The 19,844-nt window shown below is 44.9% G+C and overlaps 1 protein-coding gene across 1 annotated transcript in view; it reads right to left on the bottom strand.

Annotated features, from left to right (window-relative positions):
• Window positions 1-935: 935 nt before the first annotated feature.
• tnmd (tenomodulin) overlaps window positions 936-19,844 on the bottom strand; it is a 102,180-nt gene continuing 83,271 nt past the window's right edge. The window contains exon 6 of the mRNA XM_070883988.1: window positions 936-1,145. Within this exon, the coding sequence (XP_070740089.1) occupies window positions 936-1,145 (210 nt within the window). The remainder of the gene's footprint in view (window positions 1,146-19,844) is intronic.

Raw genomic sequence — 19,844 nt, 5'->3', positions numbered from 1 at the left:
GAAATTCCGTCTTGTTTTTTATGACAGGATATACTTATTAATTTTGTGGAAACAAAAAGACCCCAGTCTAAATACAATATATTTCTACAATAATGCATATATGTATAATGTGTATAGAATATAATAATGGATTAAAAGATTTGCAACATGAAATTCCGGATTAGGCATGCAACACGTTTACAATGAAGATGATGCTATTTTCTTAACCAGGACAGTGAGATACTAAAGTCAGTACCACGAATGGCAGAAAAGATCATTTTACATTTGCAAATTATGATTAAGTACATATATTTTTTATAACTTGTGCCCTGCTGATTAAACAGGACCTTTATGTGGGCATCGTGAAAGATTCTATGATTAGTGCTCACAAAGTTTAATATTTAACAGTAAATGTATTTGATTTTGTTTTTTTGTGTGGGTGTAGTTGTTTATAATGTGTTATGTTGAGCCCATGATTCTCCACAGGACTGAATGACTTTCTGTATTTGAGAAATAAGCTTTTGTTTATCACGTTGTTTAATTAAATTCTCTTGTTTGAATATTTTGGCAAATGTCCAGAAAATTTATGTTAAAAGTGAAATTTAAAAAAAAGAACGGTCATTCCTCTGGATCAGAATGTCTGATGTTTGCTAGTGGTAGCAAAGGCACAAGCTTGGGGTTCACCGAGCAACACTGACTGTCAACCATAAACTAAACATACTCCCACACTTAAGTCTTACAGAAGATGACTAGAATGAAGTTCCAAAGATGTGGTGTGTGATCTTTTGCACACAGAGGAAAGTGGAATGTTTGAATTTTATATGGAACCACTAACTGATCATTTTAAAATGGTTGATGAATGGACACAAAGGCCTGAGCATTTTGCAGAAGGGAAAAACAAAGAGGCTGGAATAGACGCTCCAGTCTGCTGGTGCACTTTTTGCAGACAACTCTTTTTATACCCGCCCGAGCATGCGTGCAACCCACCAATTGCAGGGCATGATAATCCGACAGATAACGCGGCACCCTCGGTAGTAATAAGGATATGGCATATAGCCACCAAGAGGTTCACAGACTCGCTGGCAGTGCCGGTGTCCACGGCGACAGGCTTCACAGCAGTATCCTTCGTGGTCAAGCATAGGATCAAAGAAGATCCCGTTCTCCCTCTGTAAAAATATAAACATATTAAATCTTCTCAGCTTTTGAGTGAATAAAAGCATTTTTATTGGCTTTAGACATTCCTTATATAGGGTAAGAAAATGTCAACATAATATATTAAGAAACTTATGGCTGCATGCAGTTCATGCCAATTTTTCCCATTATAAATTCTTATGTCCACATTTATAATGGGAAATGGCTATGTAAACATGTCACACTGTAATTACACCCTCCTGCCATTGGTAGCACTATAGCATCTCAGTTTTGTACCTCACAGGTCCTCAACTTACACTGCAGAGAAACCCCCACCCTGCAATTAACTTTACTTTGTTGCGTCCCAAATTGCTGTATGTGCTGTGAAAGTACATTCAAATAAAGGCAGTGGCTCAGAATATCCTCAGAGCTGCTACCGCTCTGTCGCTGGAAGTGCAGTGGAGGGAGAACAGGTCCGAGCAAACATCAAGCCAGAATGACATATGCCTTTAAAATGGGGATTGAATTACATCTGTATATCCTGGTCATATTATTCCTTGCCCCCTAACTCTGCTGAGGACTACACTTTATCTTCTCATGGGAGATACACTAATATATATATATCATTATTGGGTAGTACCTAGAGCTTAGAAATTACTGTCATATTAGCATATGAATACTTAACCGGCTTGTTTGACCTGCCTATGTCCGCTATTTTAATGGAAGTGTTAACCCATTGGATTAAGTACATGTGCGTTAATATCATCAACAGTAATTCCTAGTTTTAGATGATGTATGACAGTCTTTAGGATTATCCGTGTAAAGCATTAGTCATAGTGGAACTGGGCAATGTGGTGAGAGGCTAGAGCAGAACAATCTCATAGGGGCAAAGCCTATCTAATCATCTTCATTTTTCCTTCAATTTGTCTTGTCCACACACAATAACAATGCACAAGTCAATCTAATTTATATCTAATGAGACAGTTCAGTGTCCCTTTATCGAGTTTGACAATTATAGAAAATAGCATTATCTTCTGTAAGAATTTATCCATTACTTCCTACGGGTGATTTTTCTTTTTAAAAATAATCTTAAATGTTATTTCAGTGATCTGTTGACTGATGCATTGCTAAAAAAGCCGAGGTTGCTGATTGGTTTGATTTGCTCCTGACTTGAAAGTCAAAAATAAATAAAACCTTTGTTGAAAAAAGTCAAATATGATTGAGTCAGGCTTTGCTCTGATGCCAGTGAAATATATCTGTCAAACCACGGAGCTTATCTATTCCAGCTTACATCAAAATAGCTGTAAATAATGGTTTTATTTAGTGCACAGCATTTGTGAAAGAGAGATTTTCTTTCAAGATTGAGTTCTTTATCTGGACTCCAATCTCTCTGCTGTAAGTAATCTTGTCTTTATTTTATCAATATTACTGTGGTCAGTGGTTTCCTGAATGTTCCTCTCTTGTTCCTTCAAATGTACTGTTTAATCATCTTCCTCCTCCCTACGCCATTACTGTGACAAAATCAAACTCCAACTCTAGCAACATAGGAACCGGAGGAGGCCATTCACCCTCGAGTCTGTTCCGCCATTCAATGAGATCGTGGCTCATCTGTATCTGTGAACTTAATTTACCCACCTTGGTTCCCTATCTGTTAATACTCTTATCTAATAAAAATATATCAATCTCAGTTTTGAAAATGTTAATTGACCTAGTTTCAACAGCTTAATGGGGGAGAGGGTTCCAGATTTCCACTACCCTTTGTGTGAAGAGGTGCTTGCTGACTTCATCCTGAATGGTCCAGTTCTAATTTTAAAGTTATGCCATCTTGTGCTGGACTCCCCCACTGGAGGAAACAGTTTCTCTCTATCTACCCAATCAACTCCTTTAATCATTTTAAACAGCTCAATTAGATCAGCTTTTAATCTTCTACATTCAAGGGAATACAAGCTTAGTCCTCATAATTTAACAACAACAACAACAACTTTTATTTATATAGCGCCTTTAACATAGTAAAATGTCCCAAGGCGCTCCAGCAGTGCTATAAGACAAAACAAATACATTTGACACCGAGCCACATAAGAAGAAATTACGGCAGATGACCAAAAGCTTGATTAAAGAGGTAGGTTTTAAGGAGCGTCTTAAAGGAGGAAAGATAAGTAGAGAGGTGGAGAGGTTTACCGAGGGAGTCTCAGAGCTTGGGGCCTAGGCAGCTGAAGGCACAGCCACTGATGGTTGAGCAGTTATAATCAGGGATGCTCAAGAGGACAGAATTTGAGGAGCGCGGTGGTGTTGTGAGGCTGAAATAGATTACAGAGATAGGAAGGGGCAAGGCCATGGAGGGATTTGTAAACAAGGATGAGAATTTTGAAATCGAGCTGTTCTTTAACCGGGAGCCAATGTAGGTCGGCGAGCACAGGGGTTTGCGTTGCTTGATGAATCTTGGACTTTCCAGAACCCTAAATCTGGAGCTCCTTACTTCCCTTGGGATACCCCGACAGGCTATATGCACTTACAACCTTAAGCTTGGCATCATCTAGTCACGACTTCTAGTCACATTCTCCGCTACTATTTTCAAACCTTGCAGTATGGACCTTGGTTCTTTATCTTTGGTTTCTAAACAAATAAAAATGCCTTTCCAAAAATCAAACCATCACAGAGAATTCAGATTCACGTAAATGGATGTTTATTTTTGACTGTGTATCTTTGTTTAATTTCTATGAGTACTGATGTTTCAATAATGACATCGTTGGGTGTACTAACTTGAGAGGATTTGCTGATTCTGACAGAATGAGGGGGCTGAATTAGCATTAACTGACATCATTATTAACCCAAGCAACTAAACAGTAGGCCTGGCTCCTGATGTTTATCAACATATTGCTGTGTAATCAAAATATTCTTGCAGTGTAAAAGATTAATCACAGTTAAAGAAAGTAATGAATAATTGTGACCATGATAGTATTTTGTTAAATTGAAAACAGATTCTTGTAATATCCCTGCAAGTTGAAAGATTGTTAAGCTCTGTAACCATTAGTTTGAGGGAAATTTAACAAATGTCACATGGACAGTTCCTATGGAATGGAAACTGTGATGTTACTGTAATGCAGGGCAAATTCCTCCATTTGTATTCATCCTTTGCCAGTGTGGAACCCTCATCCACCAAGGGGAAGCATGTTACAAAACGTTAGTGTATATCCATATAGTGGATATGCTTTATCTTTATTGCATAGAACATCTACTGATATTGCATGATTTTTGACATGAATTCAAATCCCACCATGGCAGTTTGAGAATTTGAATTAAGTTCAACAAAAAATTCTGAAAATGGTGAGTTGGTATCAGTAAAAGCTATGATAAAGGTGTTGGATTGTCTGAAAAACCCAACTGGTTCACTAATGTCATTTAGGTAAAGGAAACCTGCTGTCCTGACCTGGTCTGGCCGATATGTGACTCCAATCCCTCATCAAATTCTGAACTGTCCTTGAAGTAGCCCAGCAAACCATTCAGTTGTATTAAACCCCTGAGCAGTTCAAGAAGAAGGTTCACCACCAGATTAGGGCAATAAATGCCAGCCTTGCCAGCCACGCCTACATCCCGAGATTGAATTGAAAACTACTGCTTATGATTCCCCCACTACGTCACCACCAAGACCTTTCATAAACACTGAGACCGGGAAATTCTATGGGGGAACCTCCTGCAATAGCTACATCTTTGACCAAGCTTTTGGTGCCTGCCCTAATATCTGCCTATGTGACTCGGTATCAAATTTAGTTTGATAACGTTCCTATGAAGTGCCTTGGGATGTCTTACTACGTTAAAGGTGCTATATAAATGCAAGTTATTGTTGTTAGTTATGCCATTTTTCTGGGGGTTCAGCAAGAGAACCCAATGGAACTTCAGGGCTCATTAGTCTAAAAGACTGACTTTTCAATGGAATTGCTGAGACAAAGCATGCCACACTATATAATGCTTAATTAGAACATTATTCTCCTTCCTGCCTCGATGGTTGGAGAGCAGTACATTGGAGTGGCACTGCTAAAGGCTGGTGGTAAAATAAGGTGCTGTTTTTGTGGCGGGGTAATGATTTTTACTGAAGTGCTTGTGAGACTTATTTTGAACAGCTATTGCAAAAAGGAAATAGGATTCTTTCTGAGGTAATTTTAGTTATTCAGAAAAATAATAAAAAACAATAAACATGAATCAGTTTCTTAGCAGAAGATTTTAGCAACATTCATCGGCAAGTGTTCTTGCTTCTCAACTGAGTACATTGATCGAAAATGCAAGTAAACCTCATTCTTATGCTAAAACCAAGGCTTTTTCAAAATAAAGTTTGATTTAAGGTGTGGAGAGACCTTTAGCTAGAATAAATTCTTACAGATGGGATTGTGATGGAATAAAACTAAGATTATTGAAAGCACACAAATGTAGTGCAACATCTCACAGGGAAAGTTATACAGGAAGAGCTAATTGTTATAGACATGTCTCAGCTCTTGAAAAATCAGGAGGTTCCACTTTACGTAAAATGTAGCGGATCAGAAAAATAGAACATGATGGAAAGTTGCCCTGAAAAATAATCTGAAATCGTAAGTAGATTCAAGGCACCTAGAACTAGAAACTCACTGTACTATCAGGTGAGGCTATGGGTAACTCAAAAACTCAAGTGATTAAAAAGGATTAACTGGCCTGGAGTGAGCAATGGAAGGAATGAAAAAGTGACTAGGAATTCATTTCACACAGAATGATAACCAATAAAGCCTCCAAAAAACTATGATAGGAGTGTAGAAGGATTTGATTCCACTTAGATTGATTCCATTTAATCCTCAACCGCCTTCTTCCCGTGGCCGAGGAGCTCCTCCCGGAGTCACAGTGCGGATTTCGCCCCCGACAGGGCACACCGGACATGATTTTTGCAGTGCAACAGCTACAAGAAAAATGCAGGGAACAGCGCCAGCCCTTATACATGGCTTTCTTCGACCTTACAAAGGCCTTTGACACTATCAACCGCGAGGGTCTGTGGAGTGTCCTCCTCCATTTCGGATGCCCCCAAAGTTCATCAACATCCTCCGCCTGCTCCACGACGACATGCAGGCCGTGATCCCTACCAACGGATCCATCACAGATCCAATCCATGTCCGGACCGGGGTCAAACAGGGCTGCGTCATTGCCCCAATCCTCTTCTCAATCTTTCTCGCCGCCATGCTCCACCTCACAGTCAACAAGCTCCCCGCTGGGGTGGAACTAAACTACAGAACCAGTGGGAACCTGTTCAACCTGCACCATCTCCAGGCCAGGTCCAAGGCCACCCCAATCTCTATCGTCGAACTACAGTACGTGGACGATGCCTGCGTCTGCGCACATACAGAGGCTGAACTCCAGGACATAGTCGACGTATTTACTGAGGCTTACGAAAGCATGGGCCTTACGCTAAACATCCGTAAGACAAAGATCCTCCACCAGCCTGTCCTCACCGCACAGCACTGCCCCCCAGTCATCAAGATCCACGGTGCAGCCCTGGACAACGTGGACCACTTCCCTTATCTCGGGAGCCTCCTATCAACAAGAGCAGGCATCAACGACGAGATCCAACACCGCCTCCAGTGCGCCAGTGCAACCTTTGGCCACCTGAGGAAAAGAGCGTTTGAAGACCAGGCCCTCAAAACTGCCACCAAGCTCATGTTCTACAGGGCTGTAGTAATACCTGCCCTTCTGTCTGGCTCAGAGACATGGATCATGTACAGCAGACACCTCAAGTTACTGGAGAAATATCACTAACGATGTCTCTGCAAGATCCTACAAATTCCCTGGGAGGACAGGTGCACCAACATCAGCGTCCTTGTCCAGGCTAACATCCCGAGCATTGAAGCACTGACCACACCCGATCAGTTCCGCTGGGCAGGCCACATAGTTCGCATGCCAGACACGAGACTCCCAAAGCAAATGCTCTACTCGGAGCTCCTTCACGGCAAACGAGCCAAAGGTGGGCAGCGGAAACACTACAAGGACACCTTCAAAGCCTCCCTGATAAAGTGCGACATTCCCACTGACACCTGGGAGTCCCTGGCCAAAGACTGCCCTAAATGGAGGAAGTGCATCCGAGAGGGCGCTGAGCTCCTCGAGTCTCAACGCCAAGAGCATGCAGAAATCAAGCGCAGGCAGCGGAAAGAGCATGCGGCAAACCAGTCCCACCCAGCCCTTCCCTCAACGACTATCTGTCCCACCTGTGACAGAGTCTGTAGCTCTCGTATTGAACTGCTCAGTCACCAAAGAACTCACTTCAGGAATGGAAGCAAGTCTTCCTCGAATCCAAGGGATTGCCTATGATGATATGATGATGGGCACAGTCCTTGTGGAGATGAAATCCCACACTGAGGACACTCTCCATCGTGTTGTGTGGCATTGCCACCGTACTAAATAGGATAAATTCTGAACAGATCGAGCAGCTCAAACCTGGGCATCCATGAGGCGCTGTGGGCCATCAGCAGCAGCAGAATTATATTTCATCACAATCTGTAACCTCATGGCCCAGCATATCCCTCACTCTACCATTACCATCAAGCCAGGGGAGCAACCCTGGTTTAATGAGGAGTGCAGAAGAGCATGCAAGGAGCAGCACCAGATTTATCTAACAATGAGGTAAGCTGCAATATCGGACCACATGCATGCTAAACAGCGGAAGCAGCATGCTATAGAGAAGGCTAAGCGATCCCACAACCAATGGATCAGATTAAAACTCTGTCCAGTCATCCAGTCGTGAATGGTGGTGGACCATTAAACAACTAACGGGAGGAGGGGGCTCCATGAACATCCCCAACCTCACATGAGTGCAAAAGACAGGGCTGAAGCATTTCTAACCATCTTCAGCCTGAAGTGCCAAGTGGGTGATCCATATGGGCCTCTTCTTGAGGTCCCCACCATCACAGAAGACAGTCTTCAGCCAATTCGATTCACTCCATGTGATATTAAGAAACGGCTGAGTGCACTGAATACAGCAAAGGCTATGGGCCCCAACAACATTCTGGCTGTCGTGCTGAAGACGTGCTCCAGAACTAGCTGCGCCTCTAGCCAAGCTTTTCGGTGCAGCTGCAACACTGGCATCTACCCGACAATGTGGAAAACTGCCCAGGTATGTCCAGTATAGCTCATCATCATCATAGAAAGTACCTTGGAGTCGAGGATGACTTGCTTCCACACTAAAATTGAGTTCTCAGGTGACTGAAGAGACCGATGCGGGACCTACAGTCTCTGACACAGATGGGGCATACGGTGGTTGAAGGAATGGGTAGATGGGGTGCCTTTGTTGCTGCGCGCTCCATCCGCTATTGACGCTTGGCTTCAGCTTGCTCTCGGTGAAGAGACTTGACGTGTACAACTCCTTCCCGGATGTTTTTCCTTCACTTTGGGCGGTCTTGGGCCGGGGATTCCCAGGTGCCAGTGGGGATGTTGCACTTTTTCAAGGAGGCTTTGAGGATGTCCTTTTCCTCTGCCCACCTGGGGCTTGCTTGCCATGTCGGAGCTCTGAGTAGAGTGCTTGTTTAGGGAGTCTCGTGTCACGCATGCAGACGATGTGGCCCATCCAGTGAAGCTGATCGAGTGTGGTCAGTGCTTCGATACTGGGGATGTTGGCCTGAGCGAGAACACTGACGTTGATGCGCCTATCCTGCCAATGGATTTGCAGGATCTTGTGGAGGCAGCGTTGGTGGTACTTCTCCAGTGTTTTCTGGTGCCTGCTGTACATAGTCCATGTCTCTGAGACATATAGGAGGGCGGGTATCACTACTGCCCTGTAGACCATGAGCTTGGTGCCGGGTTTGAGGTCCTGGTCTTCAAACACTCTCTTCCTCAGGTGATCGAAAGGCTACACTGGCACACTGAAGGCAGTGTTGGTCCTCGTCGCGATGTCTGCCCTTGTTGACAGTAGGCTCCTGAGGCATGGAAAATGGTCCACGTTATCCAAGGCCTTGTTGTGGATTTTGACAACTGGGGGGGCAGTGCTGTATGGCGTGGACAGGTTGGTAAAGGACCTTTGTCTTACGGATGTTTAGTGTAAGGCCCATGCTCTCATATGCCTCGGTGTTGACAATGACTTGGAGTTTGGCCTCCGAGTATGCGCAGACGCAGGCATTGTCTGCATACTGTAATTCAATGATGGAGGATGGGACGACCTTGGATCTGGCCTGGAGGTTGAACAGATTCCTGTTTGTCCTGTAATTTTGCTCCACTCCAGCAGGGAGCTTGTTGAGAGTGATATGGAGCATTGCAGCAAGGAAGATCGAAAAGAGCGTTGGTGCGATGACACAGCCTTGCTTGACCCTGATCCGCATGTGGATTGGGTCTGTGGTGGATCTATTGGTCAGGATCACGGCTTGCATGTCATCATAGAGCAGGCAGAGGTAGGTGAAAAACTTTTGAGGGTAATCGAATCTGAGGAGGGCGCTCCATAATCCCTCACGGTTGACAGTGTCGAAGGCTTTTGTGAGGTCGAAGAAGGCCATGTACAAGGGTTGGTACTGTCTCCTGCATTTCTCTTGCATCTGCCGCGTGGTGAAGATCATGTTTATTGTGCCCCTAAGTAAGCGGAATCTGCATTGCGAGTCTGGGAGGAGCTCTTCAGCCACAGGGAGTAAATGATTCAAGAGGATTCTTGCGATGACTTTCCTGGTGGTCGACAGCAGGGAGAATCCTCCCAGTACAGCTACAACACTGGCATCACTGCCAATATGGAAAACTGCCCAGGTATGGTCTGTCCATAAAAAGCAGGCCAAATCAAATCCAGCCAATTACCAGCCCATCAGTCTACTCTCAATCATCAGAAAAGTGATGGAAGGTGTTGTCGACAGTGCTATCAAGCTGCACTTACTCATCAATAACTTGCTTACCAATACTCAGTTTGGGTTCCGCCAGGACCACTCAGCTCCAGACCTCATTACAGCCTTGGCCCAAACAAGGACAAAAGAGTTGAATTCCAGAGGTGAAATGAGAGTGACGGTCCTTGACATCAAGGCAGCATTTGATTGAGTGTGACAAAAAGGAGCCCGAGTAAAACTGAAGTCAATGGGAATCAGGGAGAAAACTCTCCACTGGCTGGAGTCATACCTAGCAGAAAAGAAAATGGCTGTGGTAGTTGGAGGTCAATCATCTCAGCCCCAGCACATCGCTGCAGGAGTTCCTCAGGGCAGTGTCCTAGGCCCAACCATCTTCAGCTGCTTCATTGACGACCTTCCTTCCATCGTAAGGCCAGAAGTGGGGATGTTCGCTGATGATTGTACAGTGCTCAGTTCCATTCGTAACTCCTCAGATAATAAAGAAGTCCATGCCCAAATGCAACAAGTCCTGAATGACATTCAGGCTTGGGCTGACAAGTGGTAAGTAAAATTTGCGCCTCAAAACTGCTAGGCAATGACTATCTCCAACAACCACCACCCCTTGACATTCAACGGCATTACCATTGCCAAATCCCCCACTATCAACATCCTGGGGGTCACCATTGACCAGAAACTTAACTGGACCAGACACATAAATACTTTGGCAACAAGAGCAGGTCAGAAGCTGGGTATTCTGGCTCACCTCCTGATTCTCCAAAACCTTTCCACCATCTACAAGATACAAGTCGGGAGTGTGATGGAATACTCGCCACTTACCTGGATGAGTGCAGCTCGAACAACACTCAAGAAGATGGACACCATCCAAGACAAAGCAGCCCACTTGATTGGCAACCCATCCACCACCTTAAACACTCCCTACACCACTGGCGCACCGTGGCTGCAGTGTGTACCATCTACAAGAGGCACTGCAGCAATTCACCAAGGCTTCTTCAGCAGCACCTCCCAAACCGATGACCTCTATCACCTAGGAGGATAAGGGCAGCAGGCACATGGAACATCATCTCCTGCAAGTTCCCCTCCAAGTTACACACCATCCTGACTTGGAAATATATCGCTGTTCCTTCATCGTCGCCGGGTCAAAATCCTAGAACTCCCTCCCTAACAGCGCTGTGGGAGTACCTTCACCACACAGATTGCAGCGGTTCTAGAAGGCGGCTCACCACCACCTTCTCAAGGACAATTAAGGATGGGCAATAAATGCTGGCCTTGCCTGCGACACCCATATCCCAGGAACAAAAAGAATAATAATTCCAAAGGCCTTTAAAAAAATATTCATTCATGTATATATTTCCATTAAGCCTTTGTATGTTTAAGTGTGCATTCATATCTTATGAAGTCCTTTTACATTTTGATTGCATGGTTTTTGCAGAAAGAGTGCATTGTTACATCCAGAGCTCTTGGTATGACTGTACTGGCACTGGGAGTAATGGAGTCAGGGGTTGGGGCAGTTTCTTTAACCTTGGTTTCGAGGGGTTAGTTAGGCCTGGGAATGGGAGCGAGGCACGGCATTGCACACATATCATTTGAAGACCTTGCCCTTCCTGGCTTGTGGCTGAAGTTTGTGTTGAGCGAGTCAGCAAGAATGGAATCCGGACTGACTGCTTGGTATTTCTCCAGTTCCAGGCTGAGGCTGAACATCACTCGTTCTGATTGGCATGTTCCACATGTGTTTCAGCTGCATGCTTCTTGTAGGGAGGGCTGCACTTCACCATAAAGTGGCATGTACCTTCTTGTAGCTTAGTAGTGAGAGTTGTGCTGACATGAGTGTTGTTGGAACCGCCCCTCTCCAGTGAGCAGGCCTAGCCAGCCCTGAGATGGGTCCTCTGGGATCGCAAGACTGATCATGGTCCCAGTGGTCTCTAAAACTGCTATACAGAATGGCTGGGTGTGGGGACATAACCTTAACATTACATATAGGAGGGTGCCCTTCTGTCAAGTCTGTCTGGCAGTCATTTGTCTTTTGTTATGGAGGGCTGAAATGTGTAGAACTTATGTGGGATTTGGTATGTGTGGCGTATGATGTTGAGTGGACCGTTGTCTATTTTGCTACAGGTGGTACTGTTCAGACCCTCCATACCTTTGGACACTCCTCTTCCCTTAATGTACATCCTAGGCCTTGGCTTCCCTCCGACTTTCTGTCCTATGCTTGGTCTTGTAGCTGCGCACATTGCACAAGGTGGAGATGCCGCCACAGGAGGCTATTGGGCAGTGGATGAAGAATTCCAAGGGATTGGCTCATGCTAAAGTCTGCAACTTAAAAAGGGTTATAGTGCTAAGTAGATATTTTCAAAACAGAGGGCAAACATCGACCCAGTGGTTTGTCACCTCAGATGTGCATATTTGTTGCAAGAATCATTAGAAATAAAGGGAAAAACCCAATGAATGTAATTTGATTAGTTACCAGAGAGTGTCCCATGGCAACGTGGGCCGCCCCAACCTGTGTGAGAACATCTCCCCAGGTTGGAGCTATAAATAGAGCTGGAGCACTGGGCCCTGGAACATCATGGGCGAAGGTGCAGCGAATGAGGGTACGGGGCCCAGAAGAGCCGAGCCGAGGGCCCAGGGGCAGCACGGGCCAGCCCAAACTGCGATATGTGTGTGCACTAGTTCTGTGCAGCAGAGCAGGTCTCCAGTCGTCCTGGTTAATCCTTGCCATTGGATAAAGGCCTATCTCTGTCGAGCCTGTGTGATGGCTGATGTGCAACGGTCACCACACGTTAAAAAAATCCATGCACAGGCATCTTCCACCCCCTCAACTGGAGTTCAGGACTGGAATATCGGGTCCTTCATTGAAACATCTGTGAACTCTTGTGGAAACAAGTCATCCTCGTTCGAGGGACCGCCTATGATGATGATGTTCAAGTCAGAGGACATGCTTTTTTATGCCACTGAACATACAATGCAGGATTTAGTTGTTAAGATGGGGCTGTGTCCCTTTAAGGTCACAAGATCTAATTGCTGAAAATAAGCAAAACCTGGTCAATTACAGGTCCTTTTATGCACATCTGAGGTAAACTTGTGCATAATTGTTTCTCTATAGATTGGAGGTAGTTGTAAATCTCAGGCCACTCCTCAGCTCAGAAAACCAACGGGAAATAGCTGGTATTTCCTGCTCTGTTCTTCTTTAAAGATATGATGGGCCTATAATATAAATTCCAGATAAAAGCTTACACATGTTGACAATTTAACTCAATTTAGATGGATTATCAATAGATAAATCCAAGAAGATCATTTACAATGTCTCTTCTACCCTTCAAGACAGTCACTTATTCTGGTGTACAGTTCCATGGGCACCAGCAGTCTTCCAGTGTACTTTGTCCTCAATTGGTGTCCACTTTCCAAGTGTGGGTCTAGCTAGCTATTAGGGGAGGGGTAAAATGTTAGGCCAATCTGATCCTTTCTTCATTTCCAGCAGGGGTCACTGCATAGTGAGCAAGCACTTCCGTCCAGGAATGCTCAGGACCGTGGTACTGCCTCTATCATTACCGTGGTTGAGATCCTCAGATTAGAAACAGAGAAACATAGAAACATAGAAAATAGGTGCAGGAGTAGGCCATTCGGCCCTTCGAGCCTGCACCACCATTTAATAAGATCATGGCTGATCATTCACCTCAGTACCCCTTTCCTGCTTTCTCGCCATACCCTGTGGCCCCTTTAGCCGTAAGGGCCATATCTAACTCCATCTTGAATACATCTAATGAACTGGCATCAACAACTCACTGCGGTAGAGAATTCCACAAGTTAACAACTCTCTGAGTGATGAAGTTTCTCCTCATCTCGGTCCTAAATGGCTTACCCCTTATCCTTAGACTGTGACCTCTGGTTTTGGACTTCCCCAACATCGGGAACATTCTTCCTGCATCTAATCTGTCCAGGCCAGTCAAAATTTTATATGTTTCTATGAGATCTCCTCTTATTCTTCTAAACTCCAGTGAATACAGGCCCAGTCGATCCAGTCTCCTCTCATATGTCAGTCCTGCCACCCCGGAAATCAGTCTGGTGAACCTTCGCTGCACTCCCTCAATAGCAAGAACGTCCTTCCTCAGATTAGGAGACCAAAACTGAACACAATATTCCAGGTGAGGCCTCACTAAGGCCCTGTACAACTGCAAGATTAGTGTATAAGAGCATAAGAACATAAGAAATAGGACCAGGAGTAGGCCATATGGCCCCTCGAGCCTGCTCCACCATTCAATAAGATCATGGCTGATCTGATCATGGACTCAGCTCCACTTCCCCACCCACTCCCCATAAGCCCTTATCCCCTTTTCGTTTAAGAAACTCTATTTCTGTCTTAAATTTATTCAATGTCCCAGCTTCCACAGCTCTCTGAGGCAGCGAATTCCACAGATTTACAACCTCTGACAGAAGAAATTTCTCCTCATCTCTGTTTTAAATGGGCGGCTCCTTATTCTAAGATCATTCCCTCTAGTTCTAGTCTCCCCCATCTCTGCATCCACCTTGTCAAGCCCCCTCATAGTCTTATACGTTTCAATAAGATCACCTCTCATTCTTCTGAATTCCAATGAGTAGAGGCCCAATCCACTCAACCTTTCCTCATAAGTCAACCCCCTCATCCCCGAAATCAACCTAGTATACCTTCTCTGAACTGCCTCCAAAGCAAGCATATCCTTTCGTAAATATGTAAACCAAAACTGCATGCAGTATTCCAGGTGTGGCCTCATATAGCTGTAGCAAGACTTCCCTGCTTTTATACTCCATCCCCTTTGCAATAAAGGCCAAGATACCACTGGCCTTCCTGATCACTAGCTGTACCTGCATACTATCCTTTTGTGTTTCATGCACAAGTACCCCCAGGTCCCGCTGTACAGCGACACTTTGCGATCTTTCTCCATTTAAATAATAACTTGCTCTTTGATTTTTTTCTGCCAAAGTGCATGACTTCACACTTTCCGACATTATACTGCCGACATTATGAAGGCAGGTTGCATAAACACAGCTTGTGTTTCCTTGAGTATTGAAGGGTGATTTAATTGAGGTGTTTAAAAAATGATAAAAGGATTCAATAGAGTAGATAAAGAGAACAATTTCTTCTGGTGGGTGCATAATCTTACAATTAGAGCCAGGCCGTTTGGGAGTGACATCAGGGAGCATTTTTTCCCCATAAAGGTTAGTCGAAATCTGGAACTCTCTCCCCAAAAGGCTGTGGATGGTGTGACAATGAAACTTTCAAGGCTAAGATTGATACATTTTTGTTAGATAAGGGAATCAAGGGATATGGAGCAAATGGGGTTGATGTACAGATCAGCTACGATCTAATTGAATGGTGGAACAGGCTCAAGGGGCTGAATGGCCTACTCCTGTTTCTATGGGTAGGATTTGGGACCTTTCTTGTCTGCATAATTTAATGTCACATTACTCAGCGCATTTATCCAATGGGCCACTGGGGAAATCTGAGATTTACAGTTAAATATTTTTTTCCTGAAAGTCAGCTATAATTTGTAAAATGAAGAATAAATGCTGCCAAGGAAGCTAAATTCAAAGAAAGTGAAATGTGACCTTGTGATTGTGACCTATTGCAGAGGTTATGAGTTGGAGCAATAATTTGTAAAAAAAAAAGCTTGGCAAAATTGATGGAGGTGTTTTATGAAATTTAGCTCCTGTTATAATTCAAATTCACTCCAGGCACCTCTCTCGTGTCCTGTGCTCCACAGATGAGCTGCACCCTCGCTATTAACTGAAGTTGGGATAACCTGCCCTGTGCAAACACTGAACACTTATTAGAATCGGGTAGGAGGCCCATTTTGTCTCACCTCACTTCAGAAGATGCTTCACATCAGCCATGGCAGATACTTCCATTTCTAAACTGAAATCTTAAAATCAGTTTATTTATGGGTTGTTGCATGCAGCAGCAAGCAGTAACAGGAAGATACTAATATAAGTGCTGAAATAAACAACAGCCTGCAACCAGTTCACAAATAATTAAGTGAACAAAGTAGACAGCTCGGATCCTTTTGAAAACTTCGTTGCAAAACTTGAGATAAAAATGAATACTTAGTGTTAGTAGTTTTAGTTTCTGAGTGAATCAGTGGACTTAGTCTGCAGGATTTATGTATTTGTGATTATCGCCAGGCTAAGCTGAATTAGCTCCAATTGGGCGGTACTGAAGCAAATCTGTCCAAGCAGTCTGTTTGATTTACAGTTGGTCAGTCCGATGAGATTACAAGGTCATTGCACTTATTGCAAACCAATCAAACAAGCTGATTGGACCACTTGGCACAGCGAACACAGAAAAATTGGCAGGCAGCCAGTCTGTTGTCCTGTCAAATTAATGGATGGCAAATGGGGTGGGCTCCATTAGGAGTGTGGGCTCCCGCCTGCTTGATTTTCCTGTGTTCACTGTGTCCAGGCAATCCAATTCTTCCATGGCACAAGAAATACAAAGTCTACGGGGCTGAAATTGCGCCCCGTTTGGAGCGGATAATTTGAATTTTCTGGTAAATTGTCGCCCGAATTGATGGGGTGGCGAATAGAGGAAAATTGCCCCCTTTTCTTTTCAAAAATCATCGGCGTGGTATTTGGAGCGGCAGAGGGGTGGGAGCGAGTCGGGAGCGGGGTGGAAGGTGGGCAGTGTTATCAGCGCCGCGTCGTGCTGAGGCTTACCAACATCCCTCCCCTTCACTTAAAAGGGAGGGATGCTGCGAGACCTACCTGGCGCCTACTTGGCCACCAGGGAGGGTTTCGGCCAAGCCAGTGGCCCAACATCCAAGTGGGAGTGCCGGGCTGCCTGTTGGCGGCCTGGCCGAACCTGTGTCCACTATTGTCGGGCCGATTACAGAGTCGGCCGGCAATTAAAATAAAATGGCGGCTGTGGCAGTGCGCCTTCCCCTTTAAGGGTGGACACGCCACCCAGCTACTGGCAGCTTCCCACCGCGCGAAGCACTCGGGGGCACTGACAAGCAGTCGATGGACTATTTGAGGGCAATGTCGCCTCCGGGGCGGGGACCAGGCTGTGCTCCCTTGAATGACATCATTATCGCTGTTCGCACAGGAGTGGAGCTGTTACTTTCTCGGCCTCAAAAAATCATTTCCGCCCCATTGTTACCGCGGATGGTAACTGCTCTTAAAAAAGGGGCAATTTTGACCCCTACTTCCCCGACCCCACGCTCTCCATCCCCACCATGAACTCTTAACTCTCCAATTGGCTTGTTAGCATACGAAAGATGGGGGTGGGGGGGGTGAAATCCGACTTGGGTGGTAGCACAATACTGGCGATAGCACAGCGGCTGTCTGCTTTGCACTCTGCCTGCTTTGCTTTGAAAACAGAGTGGAGTGTAAAACGGGATATTGATGAACAATCACCTGTTTTGCATTACCGTCCAGGACAAATTTCACCCCCTGCGTTTCATCAGAGTTTCTGTAGCTGGTTTGAATCTGGAGTTAATATGGTGTTTTTCATGAAAGTGTAGCTCTATTTTGAATGTGTTTTTCTTTAAGATTTAAAACTAAGACACATATGAAAGATCACTTTTCACACTTGTATCCTATCCATAAACATTTAAAATAGCAAGAATACAGTCTTTGATAAATGGACTTGACATTATATTGGTGATTTCTATCTCTCAGTTAGGTGGTCAGTCACATTTTCATTGGTTTACGGCAAGCTGACTGGTTCAAACAGAGAACCATTATCAACAGAGCCACTGATTACCAACTGGAGCCACAGGGGTGATTAAGAGACAGCTAATTCTACTTCAACTTTTGATTAATATAGCTAGGCCCGATGGTCACTCTTGAGTAATACGGGAGACATTTCATTCAGTTTATTAGTGCTGTTTCAAGTTTCTGACAAGTTTCAGTCATGGCTATTTTAAAAGTGCTACCTGCAAATAGTCTGATTTTATTTCAAGATTTGGAACCAGATAAAAATCTTGTCTATCTATGGAAGGTATGTGCCGATGTTTTCGACTGGCTTTGGTTATGAAGGTTTTCTCACTTGGAAGATGAACAAGAAGTTACAACCCGGAGTACACTACAGTTCTGATCTGGAATGCACTACCTGAAAGGGTGCTGGAAGCAGATTTAAAAGTAACTTTCAAAAGGGAATTAGATATATACTTGAAGGGAGAAAATTGCAGGGCTATGGGGAAAGAGCAGGAGAATGGGGGTAATAGCTCTTTCAAAGCGGCAAGATGGGCTGAGTGGCCTCCTTCTGTGCTGTAAGTGTCTATGATTCTATGTTAGCCATTATATAACTTGAGCACTCACAATAGATACCTAATTTAGGATGATTTCAACTTTCTTAAACAAATTACAAAATTGGCTTGTGGTTGCTACTCTTGTAAATGGAGGATGATTTATGTAAAGAGCAGTCTCAAAACATAATTCATAGTTCTTGCTTCATGTTTAGCAGCTGATTCAGTAACAGGTGAAGTGACAATAACTAGTCAATTAACTACTTACTCTCCAGCGCACTTTCCAAGAGAGAAACAGATATGGAAATGAGCCAGTTTATACATTGCAGCAGAGCTCAGCTCACATATATAACATCACAATATGTGCTGGAACCACCGTTAACGAGTTCCTGGCATGACGCCAATCCTTACGACCCAAGGTCGCGAGACTTATGGGCTCAATTTTCCCCAGCAGTTGCTCCGGTTTTTTTTGGAGTAGGCTGCTTTTTCTAGCCTAACTTAAAAATCCCCAGTTTCCCCAATCAATTTGCACCAGCGCAACTCACTTAGTTACGTTTTTTTTCTCAAAAGGGGGCGTTACCAGCCACCTATGCCAGTTCTGGCCATTTTTGGCAACTTTGGCCAGCTAATAGTTACTCCATTTCTACTTAGGCCAGTGTACGTGGCCACTTGAGAAAACCCTTGCAGAGAATTAAAGAAATCGGCGCATGTAAGGAATTCGATGCAGGTAAGTGCAGCAGTTACCCGGACAGCAGCAGCAGGAAAGGTAAGAGACAGGGGGAGAGAGAGGGGAGGGAGGAAGAGAGGGGGTGGGGGGAGGGAGAAGGGGTGGGGGGAGGGAGAGGGGGTGGGGGGAAGCTTTTGACCGGGAGGGGGGAGACCACTCAGCCTGGGCTAGGGGCGGGGGAGCGGACCGGGGGGCCACTCGGCCAGAGCTAGGAGCGGGCAGGAGAACTGATAGAAATTACTGGCAGGCAGGAGCACTAAGAGATCAATCGCACCGGGGGGCCACTCGGCCAGGGCTAGGGGTGGGCAGCAGAACTGACAGAACTCAAGAGATCGCACTGGCAGGCAAGAGAAGTCACAGAACGCACGTAGGAGAACTGACAGACTTCACCGGCAGGCAGGAAAACTCACAGGTTACCATGGCAGCCTGATCTTTTTGGCGCAGATCAAGGCTCCACCCCCCTTGGGTTGGGCCACGCCAAAATGAAGAGAACCTAAGGGGAAATTTACAACACATTTTTTTTGGTGTACTCGGGCCACCAGAAATCTGGCGTAACTCTTCAAGTACGCAAAAAATGCTTTGGGGAAAATTGAGCCCAATGTCACTAAAGTAAGACTTGCATTTATATAGCGCCTTTCACGACCACCGGACATCTCAAAGCACTTTACAGCCAATTACGTACTTTTGGCATGTAGTCACTGTTGTGATGTGGGAAATACAGCAGCCAATTTGCGCACAGCAAGCTCCCACAAATAGCGATGACCAGATAAACTGTTTTTGTTATGTTGATTGAGGGATAAATATTGGCCAGGACACCAGGGATAACTCCCCTGCTCTTCTAAATAGTGTAGTGCACCTGAGAGAGCAGACGAGGCCTCGGTTTAAAGTCTCATCCGAAAGTCGGCACCTCTGACAGTACAGCACTCCCTCAGCACTGCACTGGAGTGTCAGTCTAGATTTATGTGCTCAAGT

This window comes from Pristiophorus japonicus, chromosome 6, assembly GCF_044704955.1.
Source record: "Pristiophorus japonicus isolate sPriJap1 chromosome 6, sPriJap1.hap1, whole genome shotgun sequence".
Classification (NCBI taxonomy): Eukaryota; Metazoa; Chordata; class Chondrichthyes; family Pristiophoridae; genus Pristiophorus; species Pristiophorus japonicus.
The sequence above is the reverse complement of the archived record's forward strand: the minus strand, read 5'-3'. Positions and strand labels throughout refer to the sequence as shown.